The sequence below is a fragment of the Aethalodelphis obliquidens genome, unplaced genomic scaffold (genome assembly GCF_003676395.1).
Source record: "Aethalodelphis obliquidens isolate GAN/ISIS:26980383/991018 unplaced genomic scaffold, ASM367639v1 scaffold17, whole genome shotgun sequence".
NCBI lineage: Eukaryota > Metazoa > Chordata > Mammalia > Artiodactyla > Delphinidae > Aethalodelphis > Aethalodelphis obliquidens.
Window position 1 is genome coordinate 31,850,854 of NW_020837961.1, and position 15,655 is coordinate 31,866,508.

The following is a 15,655-nucleotide window of genomic DNA, read 5'->3' on the forward strand; positions in this document are numbered from 1 at the left end:
GAGCGTTCTCTGACACATTTCTGTGTCTCCATTTACAAAGCTGTATTACAGATTTTCCCTCAAGTTCATAGTCTAGTTAGAGAGGTATAAATGTTGGACTGTGAACTCCTTGGGGGAAGAACTTCATTCTTCTTTGTAGACGCCACACCTTTCCTAACAGTACATGGCTCATGGTCGTCACTCCACAAATGTTTGCTAAATGAATGAATGAGAAAAGATTTCAGTTAACGCTCAGACGTTCCCCCAGACGCCAAGGAGCAGGTTCATCTACTGAGAGTCATGTTTTACACGAAAACCAAGGAAGACATACAGAGAGTCATGGGTTCTAGTCCTGCACCTGCCACTTACCAGTTGACCTTGGGGGACTCATTTAACCTGTAGAGTTTTACTCCTCTCACTGTAAAATATGAAGAGATTAAATGAGCTCCAACTTAATTCTCGTTCTAAAACAGCAAAATCTTGTCCTTCCTAATCTCTCTCCCTTACTTATCGTCTTCTCCCAGCAGACCCAGAGAGAAGAGAGCTCAAGTTGTCCCAGATCCACCTTTTCACCTCTGCTAAGTCTCAAGGAAAGCAGGTATGTGTGTATGCACGATAAAATGCAGACGTGATTTTTTTGTGGCTCTTCCAGGCCTTCGGAACAGAGTGAATTAAAGCTGGTGTGCAGTGAATTTGAAAGGTCTGAGCTGAGCAGTGACATCGACTTAAGGAGCTGGTGTATCCAGGAAAACCCTGGGGAAGCATGTAAAACAGATGCTGGCATTGGAAGCAGCTTACCTGCCTCGCAGGGAGAGGCAGGTATGGAACCGCGTGGAGCTACCAAACAGTGCTTCTGTCGGGATTGTTGTTGATTGTTATTTCCTCGGGGAAGTGCCCAGTGTGAGAGCTTATCACTTCACCCAAGCCTGAATGGAAAGCTGTCCGGATGAGACAGTAGGCTGCGATTCTTCTGAGCCTGGGCAGGCCTGTAGGGTTGCCCCGCCTACCTCCCACTCCTCTAAAATCTGGCCACTCTCAACTGTGTCATGCCGGCGGCTGAATAACCGTGGGTGATGGCTCAGGACAGGACTCCCTTGGTGAAAGAGGAGGGTAGGGGAAAGCCAGGGGAGAACAGCGGCCGTCCTCACACCCCTGCGCCAGGTGGTTCCTGCAGAGCCAGGCTGCTGCTCCGCCGAGGGCTGCTGGCCGGTGACCTGGGGGCCCCGGGGCTGGGTCCAGGGAGGGGTGGAGGGTGGCAGGAGAGGAAGGTCCTGCGGGGGGGGGAGGGGTGTGGGACACCGACACGCACATTTCCAGACACGTGTGCGTTGTTTCTCGGTCTTCCTGGAGGTTCTTCCCACCCACACATAAATAATACTGTGAAACTCTCGGTGGACATTTAAAAGCACTTTTTATGAGAGTCTAGTTGATTTACAGTGTTGTGTTAGTTTCAGGTGTACAGCAGAGTGCATCAGTCGTACGTATATCTTGGGGGACATTTTAATACAAGAGAGAGAAGTTACCTACACGTCTCCAGTCCGAGAGAGTAGCCTTGATTTTCTTGAGAGAAGTACTTGTTATTTCCAGAACCACTTTTAGGTCGCGATTATCATTGGTGTTGACTGTCTCAGGCTAGACCACGTTCACTGTCCGGCCCACGGCAGAGCCTGTGGGGCCCGTGACTCGCCCCCGCGGCTTCCTCAGGGCCCATCGTCAGTTTCAGGGAGCGTCTTCCTTCTCGCTGGACGGGCAGAGGGGGCAGATCCTGAAGCTGAGCCCTGCCTTCTTCATACCTTGGCCTCTCTCCTTCTACTGGAAGTGGCATCAGGTTGAAAACTCTGTAAGCGAAACACGACTCCTCTCTCACTTCCCACAGAGGGTTACTTCCAGAAGCCGGGGAAGAAGCGCGTGGAGAAGTCCTGCTCAGACTCCAGCTCGGACTGTGGCAGCTCCTCGGGCAGCGTGCGTGCCAGCCGGGGCAGCTGGGGCAGCTGGAGCAGTGCCAGCAGCTCTGACGGGGACAAGAAGCCCATGCTGGGCCCTCAGCACTTCCTGCCACCTGGTGAGTCTGGGACTGAGGCCTCCTGGCCCTCCTGCCCCGGCACCCAGAACAGGGGCCTGATCTGCCTTCCAGTGCCGCCCGCCCGCGGTGGGCTCTGCATTCCCGTGCTTGCTTTGCTTTGCATTTTATCCACTTTCTTTTTTCTTTCTTCCTTCCTGCCTCCCTCCATTATTATTATTATTTTTTAAAGTCTGTATCTTGGAAACAGTTCAAAGAATTTCCACGTTTATTTTTTCACTTGTACATTTGTTTGTTGTGGTAAAGAATACATAACACAAAATCTACTATTTTAACCATTTTTAAGTGTCCAGTTCAGTGGCATTAAATACGTTCACATTGTTGTGCAGTCATCACCACCATCCATCTTTGGGCCTTCTTCCCCATCCCAAAGAGAAACTCGGTACCTATTAAACCGTAGCTCTCCCTTCCCCACCCCTACAGCCCTGTGAACCTCTATTCTGCTTTCTGTCTGTGAATTTGAATACTCTCGTATCTGGTAAGTGAAGTCATACAATACTTGTCCTTTGGTGAGTGGCTTATTTCACTTAGCATGGTGTCTTCAAGGTTCATCCATGTTGTGACATGTCAGGATTTCCTTCCTTCTTAAAGGCTGAATAATAAATATTCCGTTGTCTGTGGATAGACTGCATTTTATCTCTCTATTCATCTGTTGATGGACACTTGGGTTTTTCCACCTTTTGCGTCTTATGAATAATGTTGCTATGAACAGTGGTCCTCCCTTGTTTTTGAAAAATTTAAAGATACAGGAAAGGTCAAAGAAGCATCTATATTTCTGTCACCTAGAATTAATAACTCTTAATTTTGTCATATTTGCCCTCCTTTTTTTTTTAAGAGGTAATATTTTATAGTCTTCCGCTTCCTCCTGCTTGAGAGACTCACTGTCCACTGTCATGGGCTTGCTGTGTATTCTTTTAATCCATACTTTATTTTACATTCATATATCAACAAAACAGAGAATTTTTTTTTTTTTTTTTTTTTTGCGGTACGCGGGCCTCTCACTGTTGTGGCCTCTCCCGTCACGGAGCACAGGCTCCGGACGCGCAGGCTCAGTGGCCATGGCTCACGGGCCCAGCCGCTCCGCGGCATGTGGGATCTTCCCGGACCGGGGCACGAACCCGTGTCCCCTGCATCGGCAGGCGGACTCTCAACCACTGCGCCACCAGGGAAGCCCCAGAGAATTGTTTTTAACTTACATAACGGAAATCACGCTTCAGTAAGCATGCTGCGTCTTGCTGTTTCACTCAGTGTTGTTTGTCGTACCTCCATGTCTACGTAAAGATTTAATTCACTCCTTTTCGCTGTCATGGTCAACATAGTACAGGTTAAGCTTTGTTATCAGGACAGGGGGGAGACGGGTTCCATTGGCGTCACCGTGGCATCCATGGGACGCTCACTCTGTACGCAGGGCCACGGGGGGCGCTCCCCGTGCCTCCAAGGACCTGGGCTCAGAGAGGTCGCGTGGCTTGTTGGACGCCCTGGGACCCTGACTCCCCCCGAGCCCAGCCCACTTCCCACTGCCTCCCGCTCATTACAGCGGCCTCTGCTGTGTCTCCTGCCAGCAGTGATTACCTATAAAGAAGCTCCTGTCTGGGAGACCTGGGCCCTGGCACCATAAAAACCTAGACACATGCCCACTTGTGATTTCAGTCCGTTTCTCAGCCTTTTTCACATCATTGGCCCTTCCTGCAGGTGCCTTTTTAGACACTGTTTGCCTAATGACCCCCCACGGACATACACGTACATCTGTTTATTACTGTGTGCTGGAGAACGCCACGAGGGCTTGGATGCAGGACGGCTTGCGGTGTTTTGTTTGGTGGCGGGGATGGTCTTCTTGGCCACTGAAGGCAGTACGCCTGATGGTGCTAATGCGAGAGTTTTTAAAATTGGTGCTTAACATCAATAAAAAAATAGAAGCGCAGCTCTCGCTTGGGGGATAAGGCCAACAGCAGGAGAATGAGAAAGGTGAGTGATGGCCTTGCTTGTAACACAGGGCGTAAGACTCAGTCTAGTTATGTTCAGAGGTTGTATAATAAATATCAGGAAAATGTCCCCAATATAATTTTTTAAAAGATGTATTTATTATATACATATTTATTTTATTTATTTTTGGCTGCGTCAGGTCTTAGTTGTAGTATGCGGCATCTTTTGTTGTGGCGCGTGGGCTTCTCTCTAGTTGTGGCGTGCAGGTTTTCTCTCTCTAGTTGTGGCACGCGGGTTCCCCAGCACGTGGGCTCTGTAGTTTGCAGCACGAGGGCTCTAGTTGAGGCTCATGAGCTCAGTAGTTGTGGCATGCGGGCTTAGTTGCCCCGCGGCGTGTGGGATCTTAGTTCCCTGACCAGGGATGGAACCCGTTTTCCCCTGCATTGTAAGGTGGATTCTTTACCACTGGACCACCAGGGAAGTCCCCCCCAATATAATTAATTGTGTAAAAGATCAAAAACACAAAGTATTTTTGAAGTATGATCCAAGTTTTATACACATTCATACGTAAAAGTTTTTTTAATTAAAAAATTGACTGACTATCCATTAAATGTGAAAAATAAATCATTCATAGGGGTTAACGATGTTAGTGATCTGCATCTTAACACAGGATATACACAGTTGAATTATGCTTATAAAAACTTGTGATCACCTTTTTGTTTTTATGCAGGAGACAGTGTTTCACAAAATGACTTTCCCTCTGAAGCTCCCATCTCCTTGAATCTTTCTCATAACATCTGCAATCCCACGTAAGTGTTTAGTTTTCCAGCTTTTACAGTATGTTTTAGGTACTGCTTTTTTCTTTCATTCCGTGTGTTTCTTCTTTGTACTTGGTTCTGCAGGCTAAAATAGGAAAACCTTTTAAGGATGTGAGAAAGTAAATCTGATTTTATTAATAATTCAGGGCATACAATCTTTCCAAGACAACACGCTTGTGTGGGGACGTCTCTGGTATCACTGGTCCTTTCGGTGATACGGCCGCGTTAGAAGGTGTCGCTCCTGAAAGTAGGAAGAACAGTAGTAACAGTAAGGATGGGAACCAGCTACTCTTTTCTAGGACTTGAAATAAAACTGAGCACTGATGATTCAGAAAAGTTTGCAAGAACCTAGGAGACACATGTTTACGGTTTCACCGTGTGATGATTTCTGCAGCATCGGACAAAATAAACAAGCACCATTTACTGAGAGGGAGAAGAGGAGGGTATGTTAGAAGGAGAGGGTTTCAGAGTGAGGAGTGTGGTTAGGTTTTAGGCACCATGAGAGGACAGGGGGTGGTGTCATAAAAATGGAATGGATGAGGAAAGCTCTATGCGAGCTCTTTCTGTTAGGGGTAGAGAGTAAACCAGGAGTGGGAGGTTGTTGCCAGCTGCTGAAAGGCAGATTGGAAACTGCAGACTACCTTAGTTAGCATTGTGCTGTTGGTGTTTGTTAAAACAAGACTTCCCTGGGGGCTTCCCTGGTGGCGCAGTGGTTAAGAATCCACCTGCCAGTGCAGGGGACACGGTTCGACCCCTGGTCCGGGAAGATCCCACATGCCGTGGAGCAACTAAGCCCGTGCGCCACAACTACTGAGCCTGCAGTCTAGAGCCCGCAAGCCACAACTACTGAAGCCCACGTGCCGCAACTACTGAAGTCCACGCATTCTGGGGCCCATGTGCCGCAACTGTTGAGCCTGTGTGCTGCAGCTACTGAAGCCTGTGCACCTAGAGCCCGTGCTCCACAACAAGAGAAGCCACCACAATGAGAAGCACGCACACCACAGCAAAGGGTAGCCCCCACTCGCCACGACTAAAGAAAACCTGCGCAGAACAACAAAGACCCAACGCAGCCATAAATAAATGAATGAATGAATACATACATACATACATACATACTCTTACACCAAAATAGAAGATTGAAGGTAGATGTTATTTAAAAAAAAAAAAAAGACTTCTCTGGATCTTGGGAATTTAATATTCCTCAGCACTTTTGTGGGTGTATACCTTTATGTCTCTAGTATCTTTATGGTTTTTGAGGGGAAGAATTCATGTAAAAACGCAGTCAGGGGCTTCCCTGGTGGCGCAGTGGTTGAGAGTCCGCCTGCTGATGCAGGGGACGCGGGTTCGTGCCCCGGTCCGGGAAGATCCCACATGCTGCAGAGCGACTAGGCCCGTGAGCCATGGCCGCTGAGCCTGCGCATCCGGAGCCTGTGCTCCGCAATGGGAGAGGCCACAACAGTGAGAGGCACGCGTACCGCAAAAAAACAAAAAAAACCCAAAAAAAACACGGACTTAGTTACAGAAATTCAGCATTTCCTTGTACAGAGAGGGTCAGTGGCTCATCTTCTTGCTCTCCCCGCAGAGACGTGAGTAGCTTCCCCCGACACGTGGACGCCCCCTGTCCCAGCCTTCCTGCTGGGCCTGCGGCTGTTGAAGAAGATAAAGGTGAGGCGCGTTGCTCTTGCTCCGGACACCGGCCAGGTGTCCATGTCGTGCTGCTGGCCGGGGAGCTTGAGGACAGACAGAGCCGGCTTGTCTGTGCCCCGGCTCCCGAGCGTCGGGAAGGCCCCTGTCCTCTGCCCTGGCGTCCTCGGGGCCCCTGGCCTCGGCTGCCCCTTCTGCACGGACCCTGAGCTCCATCCTGGGACACAAGGCACAGGTGCCCTGTGGCCCCGGAGCAAGGTGGGGCCCCTTTACAGGGGTTGCCTCCGCCTTTAGTTCCCTTTCCCATCTAGGGTGGCAGAAAAGCGGGGAGCAGACGGAGGCTCCGGCGCCCCGATTAGCTGACTTCCACCTCCCGTGTCTCTGCCTGTCCCCCGTCCCCACCCCTCCCCCTTGTCTCAGAAGCCTGTCCACTGATCCAGCCTCCCTCCTGCACCGGTGCTGAGGCCAAGCGCTGAGCTCTGTGGCCTCAGCCAGGCAGGGAGGGCGGCCCAGGAGCCTGGACACGGGGCCCAGGGAGGGAAGCCGCTCCGCCCAGGGTCTGCCCCGGAGGTTAGCTCCAGGCCCCCTCTCTTTCCTTCTCCTTCCCTTCACCTCTCTTGCCTTCGTTTCTCCTCTTTTCTCCTCGCGCCTCCTTCCTGCCTAACCAGGCTCAGGAATGGTGGCAGGATGAGCCTGGTTGTTACCCTCTGCGGCACCGTCGAGCTCTTGCTTTTGCTCATGTGAATCACGCTGGACTAAAGGCTGCCCAGCACAGCGAGCACTTTTACTTTGAAGGCAGGAGGCTTCCAGCTCTGTGGTTACAGAGAGTTTATCTGCTGTCAGATTATCAACAGAAATAAACTATTCGTGAGTTGGATCTGCCTACTGGTCCAATAAAAATAAGTGTTTTTGATGAAAAAATACTCTTAAATTCAGTAATTTGCTTAGGCAAGATTTAGGGAGGTTTAGAAGGTACTGCCTTTTCTCTTTGAGGTGATAGAGGAGGGAGAGGATTTAATGAACGGTGAGGAAAAAGAAAACCTGTGTCAAAACAGGTACGCCTGCCATGTTCTCCGGTCTTTGTTTTTGTCGTCAGTTGGAGAATCGTATGTCATCTAGTGTCTTATCCATGTTGTGTGTATGTGTTTCAAGCGCCTTTTTACCTCGTCTTTGTTAATAGTCTGCAGTTACTTTTTGATGACCCGTTACAATCCTGTTGAGGCCCTAAAGTCACTACAGAAACAGCCCTTGTTCACAGTCACTGTCCACAGGGCCGGTGCCGTCCCCTTCCTCTGCCCGCACCTCCCTCACGCGCCCCAGCCTCAGTCCTCCCACCTGCTGTCACGTCCCCTCTGGGCCCCCTCCCCCTGCGCTGCACCCTCCTTGCAGAGCCACGGGCGTGGTTTGGCCCAGTTTTCCAGTGTCTCTGCCCTGTGCCGTGCAGATGAGCGAGACTGGAGAGCAGCGCACACAGCCGGCCGGCCACCAGCCTTGCGGCAGCTGCGGCCCCCACCCCCCACCCCGCCCCCCGTGCCCACCTGTCAGTCCTCTGCCGGGTTCTCTTAGCTGATGCTTCCCGTTACCTGGGGAAGAGAGAGGCTCCGCCTGCCCCGTCTTCCACCCGCCACCCCCGCTGCCCTCCTGCTGCGGCCCGTGTGTTGTCAGGCTGCCCTCCTCTGTGGGGTCCCTTTCCGGCTCGGTGCCAGCGTCGGGTTTTCTCTAACGGGTCGTCCCCACCGGCATCCGTACATACCATGAGACCTCCCATCCCGTCCTTAACACAGAAGCAGCCACTCTCCCTTGACGCCCCCTTATCTGGCTGCTTCTGTGCCCTCCTCTCTGGGAGAGCTGCCTGGGGGAGTTGTCTGCCTGATGCTTAGATTCCTTTCCTCCTGTTCTCCCTGAAACCGCTGGGGCTGGCTGTGCCGTGACACCGGAGCAGTGTCTGCGGGACCCCAGTGATCTCCGTGGCCGGGGCCCCGCACTCCGGCCTCCTGAGACCTTCTGCTCGGGCTGTGACCTCGGGGGTCCCGGTGCAGTTCCCCTCGGCTCCCCCAGCTCTCATGCTCATCTGGGTCGTGCTCTCCTGGTGGTCCGTCCACCTCCAGCCCCCCGACAGCTCCCACTTCTGCACAGCCAGCTGCCGGTGCCATCTGTCCTCAGGCCTGCACCGGTGTCCCGTACAGAACGCTCACCTGCTCAGCCCTACTCCTCGCACAGCCTCCCACTCGGGCTTTCTTGTTGCTCAGGTCAGAAGTCTGGGCGTCATCCTGGACTCTTTTCCTCATCCCCACATGGGATCTGTTGTCTCACTCTGCCTCTGCCTTCCAAACAGACCCAGAATCTGATCACTTCTCCCCACGGCCACCATTCTTTCTCGCCGCAGCCTCCCGACAGGTCTCTCTACTTCTCACCTCACCTTACTATCTCATTGTCTTTTATTTTCTTTCTTTTTGGGATATAATTGATACATAATATTAGATTCGTTTCAGGGGTATAACTAATGTAATGATTCATCATATGTACATATTGCAAAACGATCACCACGGTAACGCTGGTGAACATCCGCCACCACCTTACCGTCTCTTTTCAGCACAGCAGCCAGAGGGATGATATTGAACGTGAGTCAGATCACATCACTGTCGAGACCGGGGAAGGGTCTGAGGCGTTTACCCTACTTATTACGAGCTAACAAGTTAGCCTGCCATGATTTTGTAGCTGCTGCCAGAGGACAAGAGGCTCCTGGGTCAGAGAATAGGACGCTTAGCACAGCAAGCAGCCTGAGCATCTTGTAAGCACACTTCCTTCAGGCCTCCAGTCCCTTGGGGGCGATGCAGGGCCGCCCAGGTGGGCGACATTATCTTTATTATGTTGGACGAAGCAAACTTGCCCGTTGCTCTAGGGGGAGATCCTGTCTCCATCTTCTGAGGCTTTGTTTAGCAAATATCCTTGGAAAGATAGGTCAGAACGTGGGCAGTCAGAGCATCCATTCCAGGAAGCAAAGAAACGTGAGACCCACAGAGATTGTCTCGAAGCAGCATACACACCCCTCGTTTCTGTGCGGTCTTGGCTTCCGGTCCATTTGTTCATGAGCACCTGAGTGCAGAGGCGGTTCTTGGTTGATCTGATCTTAATCGGCTCATGCAGCCTCTGGTCCCAGCGATACTCAACAGGACTTTCACGGCAGGATGCCCCGCCCTGCAGGACTGACCGTAGGGTGCCTGCCCAACCACTGAGCAAGGCCCCAAACACCAGGGCGGCCTTAGGAGGTGGACCTCGTCCTTGAGAGACCCCCACAGCTATGACAGCTACGTGGTCTCTGGTGGTGTTTCTTTAAACGCTCGAAGGTCTCTCTGACCACCGTGAGCTGCAGGTCTCTGGGTCTCCAGGCGGGTGATTGCCGCCGGCTCCCACATGGGGGTGCAGCCCTGGGGGCGCACACGCTGCCTGGAAGGCGAGAGTTGTGTCCATGTATTCCTGTCCATGTATTCCCCCCATCCCCGTGTGGCCTGGTTGGCTGGTAGACCTTCGGGTTCCCAGTGCATTTCGAATAGTTGAGTCTATTCTTTCTTTGTGGAGTTCCTGCCCATGTGCAGATGGCCAGTCTGCCCCTTTAATCCATGCCACCAACCAATGGCGTCCATCCGTGCATCCCACGAATGAGCAACGGCTGTGGCGGTGAAGGTGGAGACAAGCAGAGGTGCTGCAGGTGTTTGCTGGGAAGAGCAGGAGCCGGGTGTCCCCTGGAAAGGTTTAGGGGGACGGTGTTCAAACTGAGGTCAGGACAATATTGTTGGCACACCCAGCAGGCAGGCGCTTCCACGGCTTGGGAGCGCCGAGCCGGGACAGGGTCCCTCCCGAGGAAGCCTCAGGGGCAATTGTGGAAAACAGGGCTCACTCACGTCACTCCAAGCCCGGTACCTGCAGGGTGCAGGGTGTTCTCTCCCCTGGTGCTGAGGTTGGCCCCCTCCACTGCCACAGAATCCTTGTGTCTCATCCCTGGGGCTGTAACAGCACCGTTTTCCCAGCTTCTTACTTCTTTTGTTTGTTGTTTGTCTCCGCTCACTTGAATGTCAACGTGTTCACTGCTGTGTCCTGGGAATCCTGCCGGGGCTTTGCAGGAAGCAGGCAGGCCCTGCAGTGCTTGTTGAGTCACTACCATGATCTCGTAATCCGGGCCAGGAGACGGTTCTGTCCCGTCTGAATTGCGGGTCAAAGCTGCGCGCGGCCCTTGCACTTTACAGACAGAAGGGCTCTAGCGGTGAAGCCGCGCGGGTGATACGGGCTGGAGGCGGGGCTTCCTGGAGGGAGGAGAAGTCGAGCTGGTCCTTGCAGGAAGGGTGGCCGAGGGCTGCATGAGAAGGAGGGGGGCTGAGAGGCCTGTTCTCTTCCGCAGGTCTCTACCCCCCGGGGGACCTGTGGCCCGCACAGCCCGTGTGTGTGACCAGCGGCTTCGGCTGCGCCGTGGAGAGCAGCGGGCCGGCCGTGCTGCCCGCGCCCGCCCCGGTGCACAGCAGGTATGCGCTCCATCCGGATGACGGCAGCAGCGGCCGGGTCCGGGCTTTCTCCCCAGCTCCTGAGCTGGGTGTTGCCAGCTGCTTTTTGGAGTTGAGCTGTGATGTCTGAAAAATTACAAGCCAGGAATTGAGAGAAACAGGGAAGGAAAAAAGTAACAGCCGGTGACCACGTCAGTGTTTTCCTTTTTAAACTGAAAAGACGAGCTATTCATATATTAGAGGCAAAACTGAAAAAACAAAAACAGTGCCTCATAATTCCTACCCGCTAAGAGAATAAAAATTTCCATTTTTCCTTGGCATTAATCTTGAACACATTTAAAAATTTTAAAGATCGAATAATTTTTGAGTATTGAAAAATAGTTCCACAAGTGGCAGCTTCTTAGACTTGCCATTAGATTAATCATTCGATTATGAAACCTTGAGAAAATGTTAATATCTATGTTTAATCAGAATCCAGTTGAAGTTTTATTGGGGAGTTTAGCTTATTATAATAGAGGTAGTTACTTTCTTATTTCTATAATGAAAATCCAGATTGCAGTTGGGATCAAAGCATCTACCATGAGTCATAGTCTGGCCTTGCCCCGAGCGGAAGGTGGCAGATCGTAGCGGATGTGTTTGAGCCCCCTGGGTGGGTGTTGGGACCCTCTCAGCAGTGTCCCATCCTCCACGTGCTGACAAAGCCACAGCCACGGGCTCTGCCTCTGGTTAGACTTAACAAACGCGGGTGGGTTTTAGTTTGTTGTTTGTTTGTTTTTTTTTTTAATGTAATATCTTTTAGTTAAAAGTGAGAGCAATTTTCTCTTTCAAATCTTGGTCCTGCTTACATGCTTTACACCTAACCATGGGCAAGTTTTTTACAGTCTAAGTGAAAGTACTTCTCTGGCAAACTGAAAGCCGGGTTTTCATCCATTCCCCTTATCTAGGCATAATTTATTTGCTTTTTCTTGTCTCATTTAAAGAAAAGCTCCCCTGCCCCCACTTTTCCCTGAGTCCCTGGCTCTCTGTACTCAACAGATCAAACTCCATCTCTGACTTTCTTTGGAATTATAAATGACATACAGTATTACATTTCAGTTGTACAACATAGTGATTCATTATTTTTATACGTTCCAAAATGATCACCATGTAAGTCTAGTCATCATCTCTCACCACACAGAGTATTACAGTGTGATTAACTATGTTTCCTATGCTGTACATTAATTACATCCCCATTGAAAGGAAGTGGGCATCCAGTCCAAGCCATCCATCCTGCAGTGCTGTGTCATTGGTGATGAGCATTGAGTTAGTAAGTCTTTGATTCTGTGACAATAAAGTACTTCTTTAATTTTCCAGAGTTGAGGAATTAGCAGCGATGAGGATGCTGGGCAATAACATCGTACTCCTCTTTCTTTCCTTGATATGTTGACATCCTGTTTCTGAAACTAGACCCCTTGTTTTTTGTAGCAGTTTCATTGATTGGAATGCAACGTGTGAAGGCCAGTTTCCCAGTGTGTACTGCCCCCTGGAATTGAACGACTACAATGCCTTTCCGGAAGGTAAAGCTATTTGGACAATCTTAATGCCATTCTTTTTTTTTTTTTGGCTGTGTCGGTCTTAGTTGCAGCCCGCGGGATCTTTCATTGCAGTGCACGGGCTTCTCTCTAGTCGTGCCATGTGGATTTTCTCTCTCTAGTTGTGGCACGGGCTCCAGGGCACGTGAGCTCTGTAGTTTGCGGCACACGGGCTCTCTTGTTGAGACGCGAGAGTTCAGTAGTTGTGGCACGCGGGCTTAGTTGCCCCGCAGCATGTGGGATCTTAGTTCCCTGACCAGGGATCGAGCATGCGTCCCCTGCATTGGAAGGTGGATTCTTTCTTTACCACTGGACCACCAGGGAAGTCCCCCAGTGCCATTCTTTTATTCTCAGAAAGTCAAAGCAGTGTGGACTCAACACACTAACTGCAGAGAATGTGCCTTTGAGAATGATCTTCCAGGATGCTGCTGAGTCAGTTCTTCGTGTGGGTCCAGCATGCCTGCCATATGTAATTTTATATGGCCCAAAAAAGCCCTCTAAACCCGGGTGTCTGGGAACTGGTACAAATAACCCTAATCTATTTAGTCCTTCAAATTAGGTAGAACGGGGTCATTTGGATCTATGTGTACCTAAACTGTGGATTATCCATTGGATTATCCATTGGGAGGCTGGGGTTAGTTACTCTTTTTAGGCAAACAAGTCCCAGGTGAGGTAGAATCATTTACCTGCTTGTTCCTCAGCATGTCCTGATGCTTATGCCCCTGGATGGTGCTGCAGAAGGAAGGGAAGGAGCTTGAAGGGGAAATTGTGAAAAATTGCAGATTCTTGGGCCCAAATATAAGTACAAGATGCTTGTACTTATCTGGGTTTTGATATATGCAGTGCTCTATGATAATCACAAGGGGGTGCTGTGGTAACTTTCTTTCTGCCTGTGAGGCTGGGTTTATACCTTCTTACTGCTGTTGGAGAAGGGCTTGGTTTCCTATTACTTTATCAATGCATATGGTGTATGTGGAGATGGCCGACATTGGCATGACAGGCAATAAAAGAAAATTTTAAGGACTGGTAAGAACCTTGACACTATTCAAATCTATGGTAGTATATACTACTATAAAAGTATAGCAGTATTTTAGTGTATTCTGTGTATTAGAAAGAGTCCCATCAAATTATCAAATACAAAAAATTAAGCCCAGAGGAAGAACTTCCTGAGGGCTTCCCAGGTGGTGTGTGTCATGGAGTAATTATTTTATGTTCATCTTTAACTTGTCAATATAGTAAGGCCTTGAGAGCTTTCTGTCTGAGAGTGAGAATTCCATTGTCTCCAGAAAAATGTTCACCTCTGTCGATGTCTCCCATTCTTTGTAGAAAACATTAACTACCCCAATGGCTTCCCCTGTCCTGCCGAAGTTCAGACAGACTTCATTGACCACAGCTCCCAGTCTGCCTGGAACAGCCCCCCAGATGTGCCGACCGCCTGGGGACACGCTGGCCTCATCAGCTCTCCGGTCAGTGCCGCCCGGTCCTGCTGTGCCTGGGTTCTTTCCAGTGCCTGCCTCATCCTGGTCTCACTGTAGCTTTAGGGTTGGGTTCAGATCAGCCAGAGCCCGGCTTGTTCCCCTTAGGTCACCAGCCACGCTCTGCAGGGGGCTCACACGTAGTCAGATGGGCAGGGGCTTGCAGACACCAGCAACCAAGACGCCCCAAACCACACTGAGGAGAGATGGTTGTTGATGACATTGAACTTGGGCCCGGAAGCCCTCTGGGATGCAGCTGTGTTCCTGTGGCCTCGCTGACCTTTCATCTGTGGAAGGAGATGAGCTGAACCTTCCAGGAAGGTCAGGCAGTGTCAGCGACAGGTCTGGAGGGCTTCCTGCCTGGGGACACCCTCTGTGCTTCTCTGACACCCACTCTGCTGCTTCTTTACAAATGGAGGGCATTCGACCTGTGGGTCCTTCCTTGGGTTGATAAAAGGTTATCGATAGTTTGATGGGAATTTCATGACCTTCTGTTTGAGAAAAATGGAATTAAAACCACCCAGGTGGCTGAGAATAGTGTAATAATGTCCAGGTAGCTTGGATTGATTACACTGTGGTAGCCACGGGTACATAGTCAACCTTGCCATTGCCTTTCTAAGCCTTCTTTATTTTTTTAAACATTTCTTTCTTTATTTTTTTTTTCTTCTCCTCATGTATCCTTCAGCCCTACCTCACAAGCACCCGAAGCTTGTCTCCGATGTCTGGACTTTTTGGTTCCATCTGGGCCCCGCAAAGCGACGTGTATGAAAATTGCTGCCCCATCAACCCCACCACGGAACACTCGACTCACATGGAAAACCAGGCGGTCATGTGCAAGGAATACTACCCTGGGTTTAACCCATTCCGTGCCTATATGGACCTGGACATATGGACTAGCACCGCGAACAGGAACGCAAACTTCCCACTGTCCAGAGACTCGAGCTACTGTGGGAACGTGTGAACAAGATTCGAGTTTTGAACAGTGTGAATAAAGAGGCTTGTGTTTTGATTACTAGCGTAAACTGGTTGTTGACATAGATTGACGTTTGTGGTTATTTTGGCACTTTTATATGAAAATAAATTTTTTAATGAAATCTGGGTGCTCTATTTTTTTTTAATCCTTCACAAAACAGTGATAGAAACGAAGCATCCATGTGTCCTAACTTCATAACTCAAGAAGCGTGTCAGACACACCAAATGTGTAAATCAGGACCAGGGCGGCTTCTAAGAAGGTAAGAGTTGAGAAAGAAAGCACTGCAGTGATTGCCCCCTCCGTGGGCATCGGACTCCCCGGGAGCTTGCGGAAAGTGACTTTCATCAGGTGGCTTTCCGAGGGGTGCTCTGTAATGGGCCTGTGGCTCAGGCAGCCAGGATTTTGTTTCAAGTGCTCCGTTGATTGAAACGAGCCTCCAGTGTTGGGAAGCCAGCTGCTAGTCACTTGCCTGGACGGACCAGTCCTGGTGGGCAGGGCTGCTGGGGTGGAGCAGAGAGCCCGGCACTGTTCTGTGTGACAGGGATGTTCCCTCCCCGCCATCAGGCCAGTCACCAGGGGCACGACAGCAGTAGGGACATGCTGGTAAGTGTCCGGTTTCCCTCCGAGTGAACAGGCTGAGTCCAAGTCCAAGTACTGAGCGGTTGAGGGTGCTGGTGCGTGTTTGCTAGGCTGGTT

At 50.6% G+C, this 15,655-nt stretch overlaps 1 protein-coding gene across 10 annotated transcripts in view; it reads left to right on the top strand.

Moving 5' to 3' along the window:
- Positions 1–15,080, top strand: part of TMEM131L (transmembrane 131 like) — a 159,836-nt gene extending 144,756 nt beyond the window's left edge. For 9 of the 10 annotated variants that reach the window (XM_027117225.1, XM_027117228.1, XM_027117226.1 and 6 more), the window contains 8 exons: positions 632–798; positions 1,856–2,041; positions 4,713–4,791; positions 6,383–6,465; positions 10,841–10,961; positions 12,405–12,496; positions 13,838–13,977; positions 14,672–15,080. In XM_027117225.1, the coding sequence (XP_026973026.1) occupies positions 632–798; positions 1,856–2,041; positions 4,713–4,791; positions 6,383–6,465; positions 10,841–10,961; positions 12,405–12,496; positions 13,838–13,977; positions 14,672–14,947 (1,144 nt within the window). In that variant the 3' untranslated portion in view covers positions 14,948–15,080. Of the gene's footprint in view, positions 1–631; positions 799–1,855; positions 2,042–4,712; positions 4,792–6,382; positions 6,466–10,840; positions 10,962–12,404; positions 12,497–13,837; positions 13,978–14,671 lie in introns of those variants that run through there. The other variant, XM_027117234.1, reaches the window with a different exon arrangement.
- The last annotated feature ends 575 nt before the right edge of the window (positions 15,081–15,655 follow it).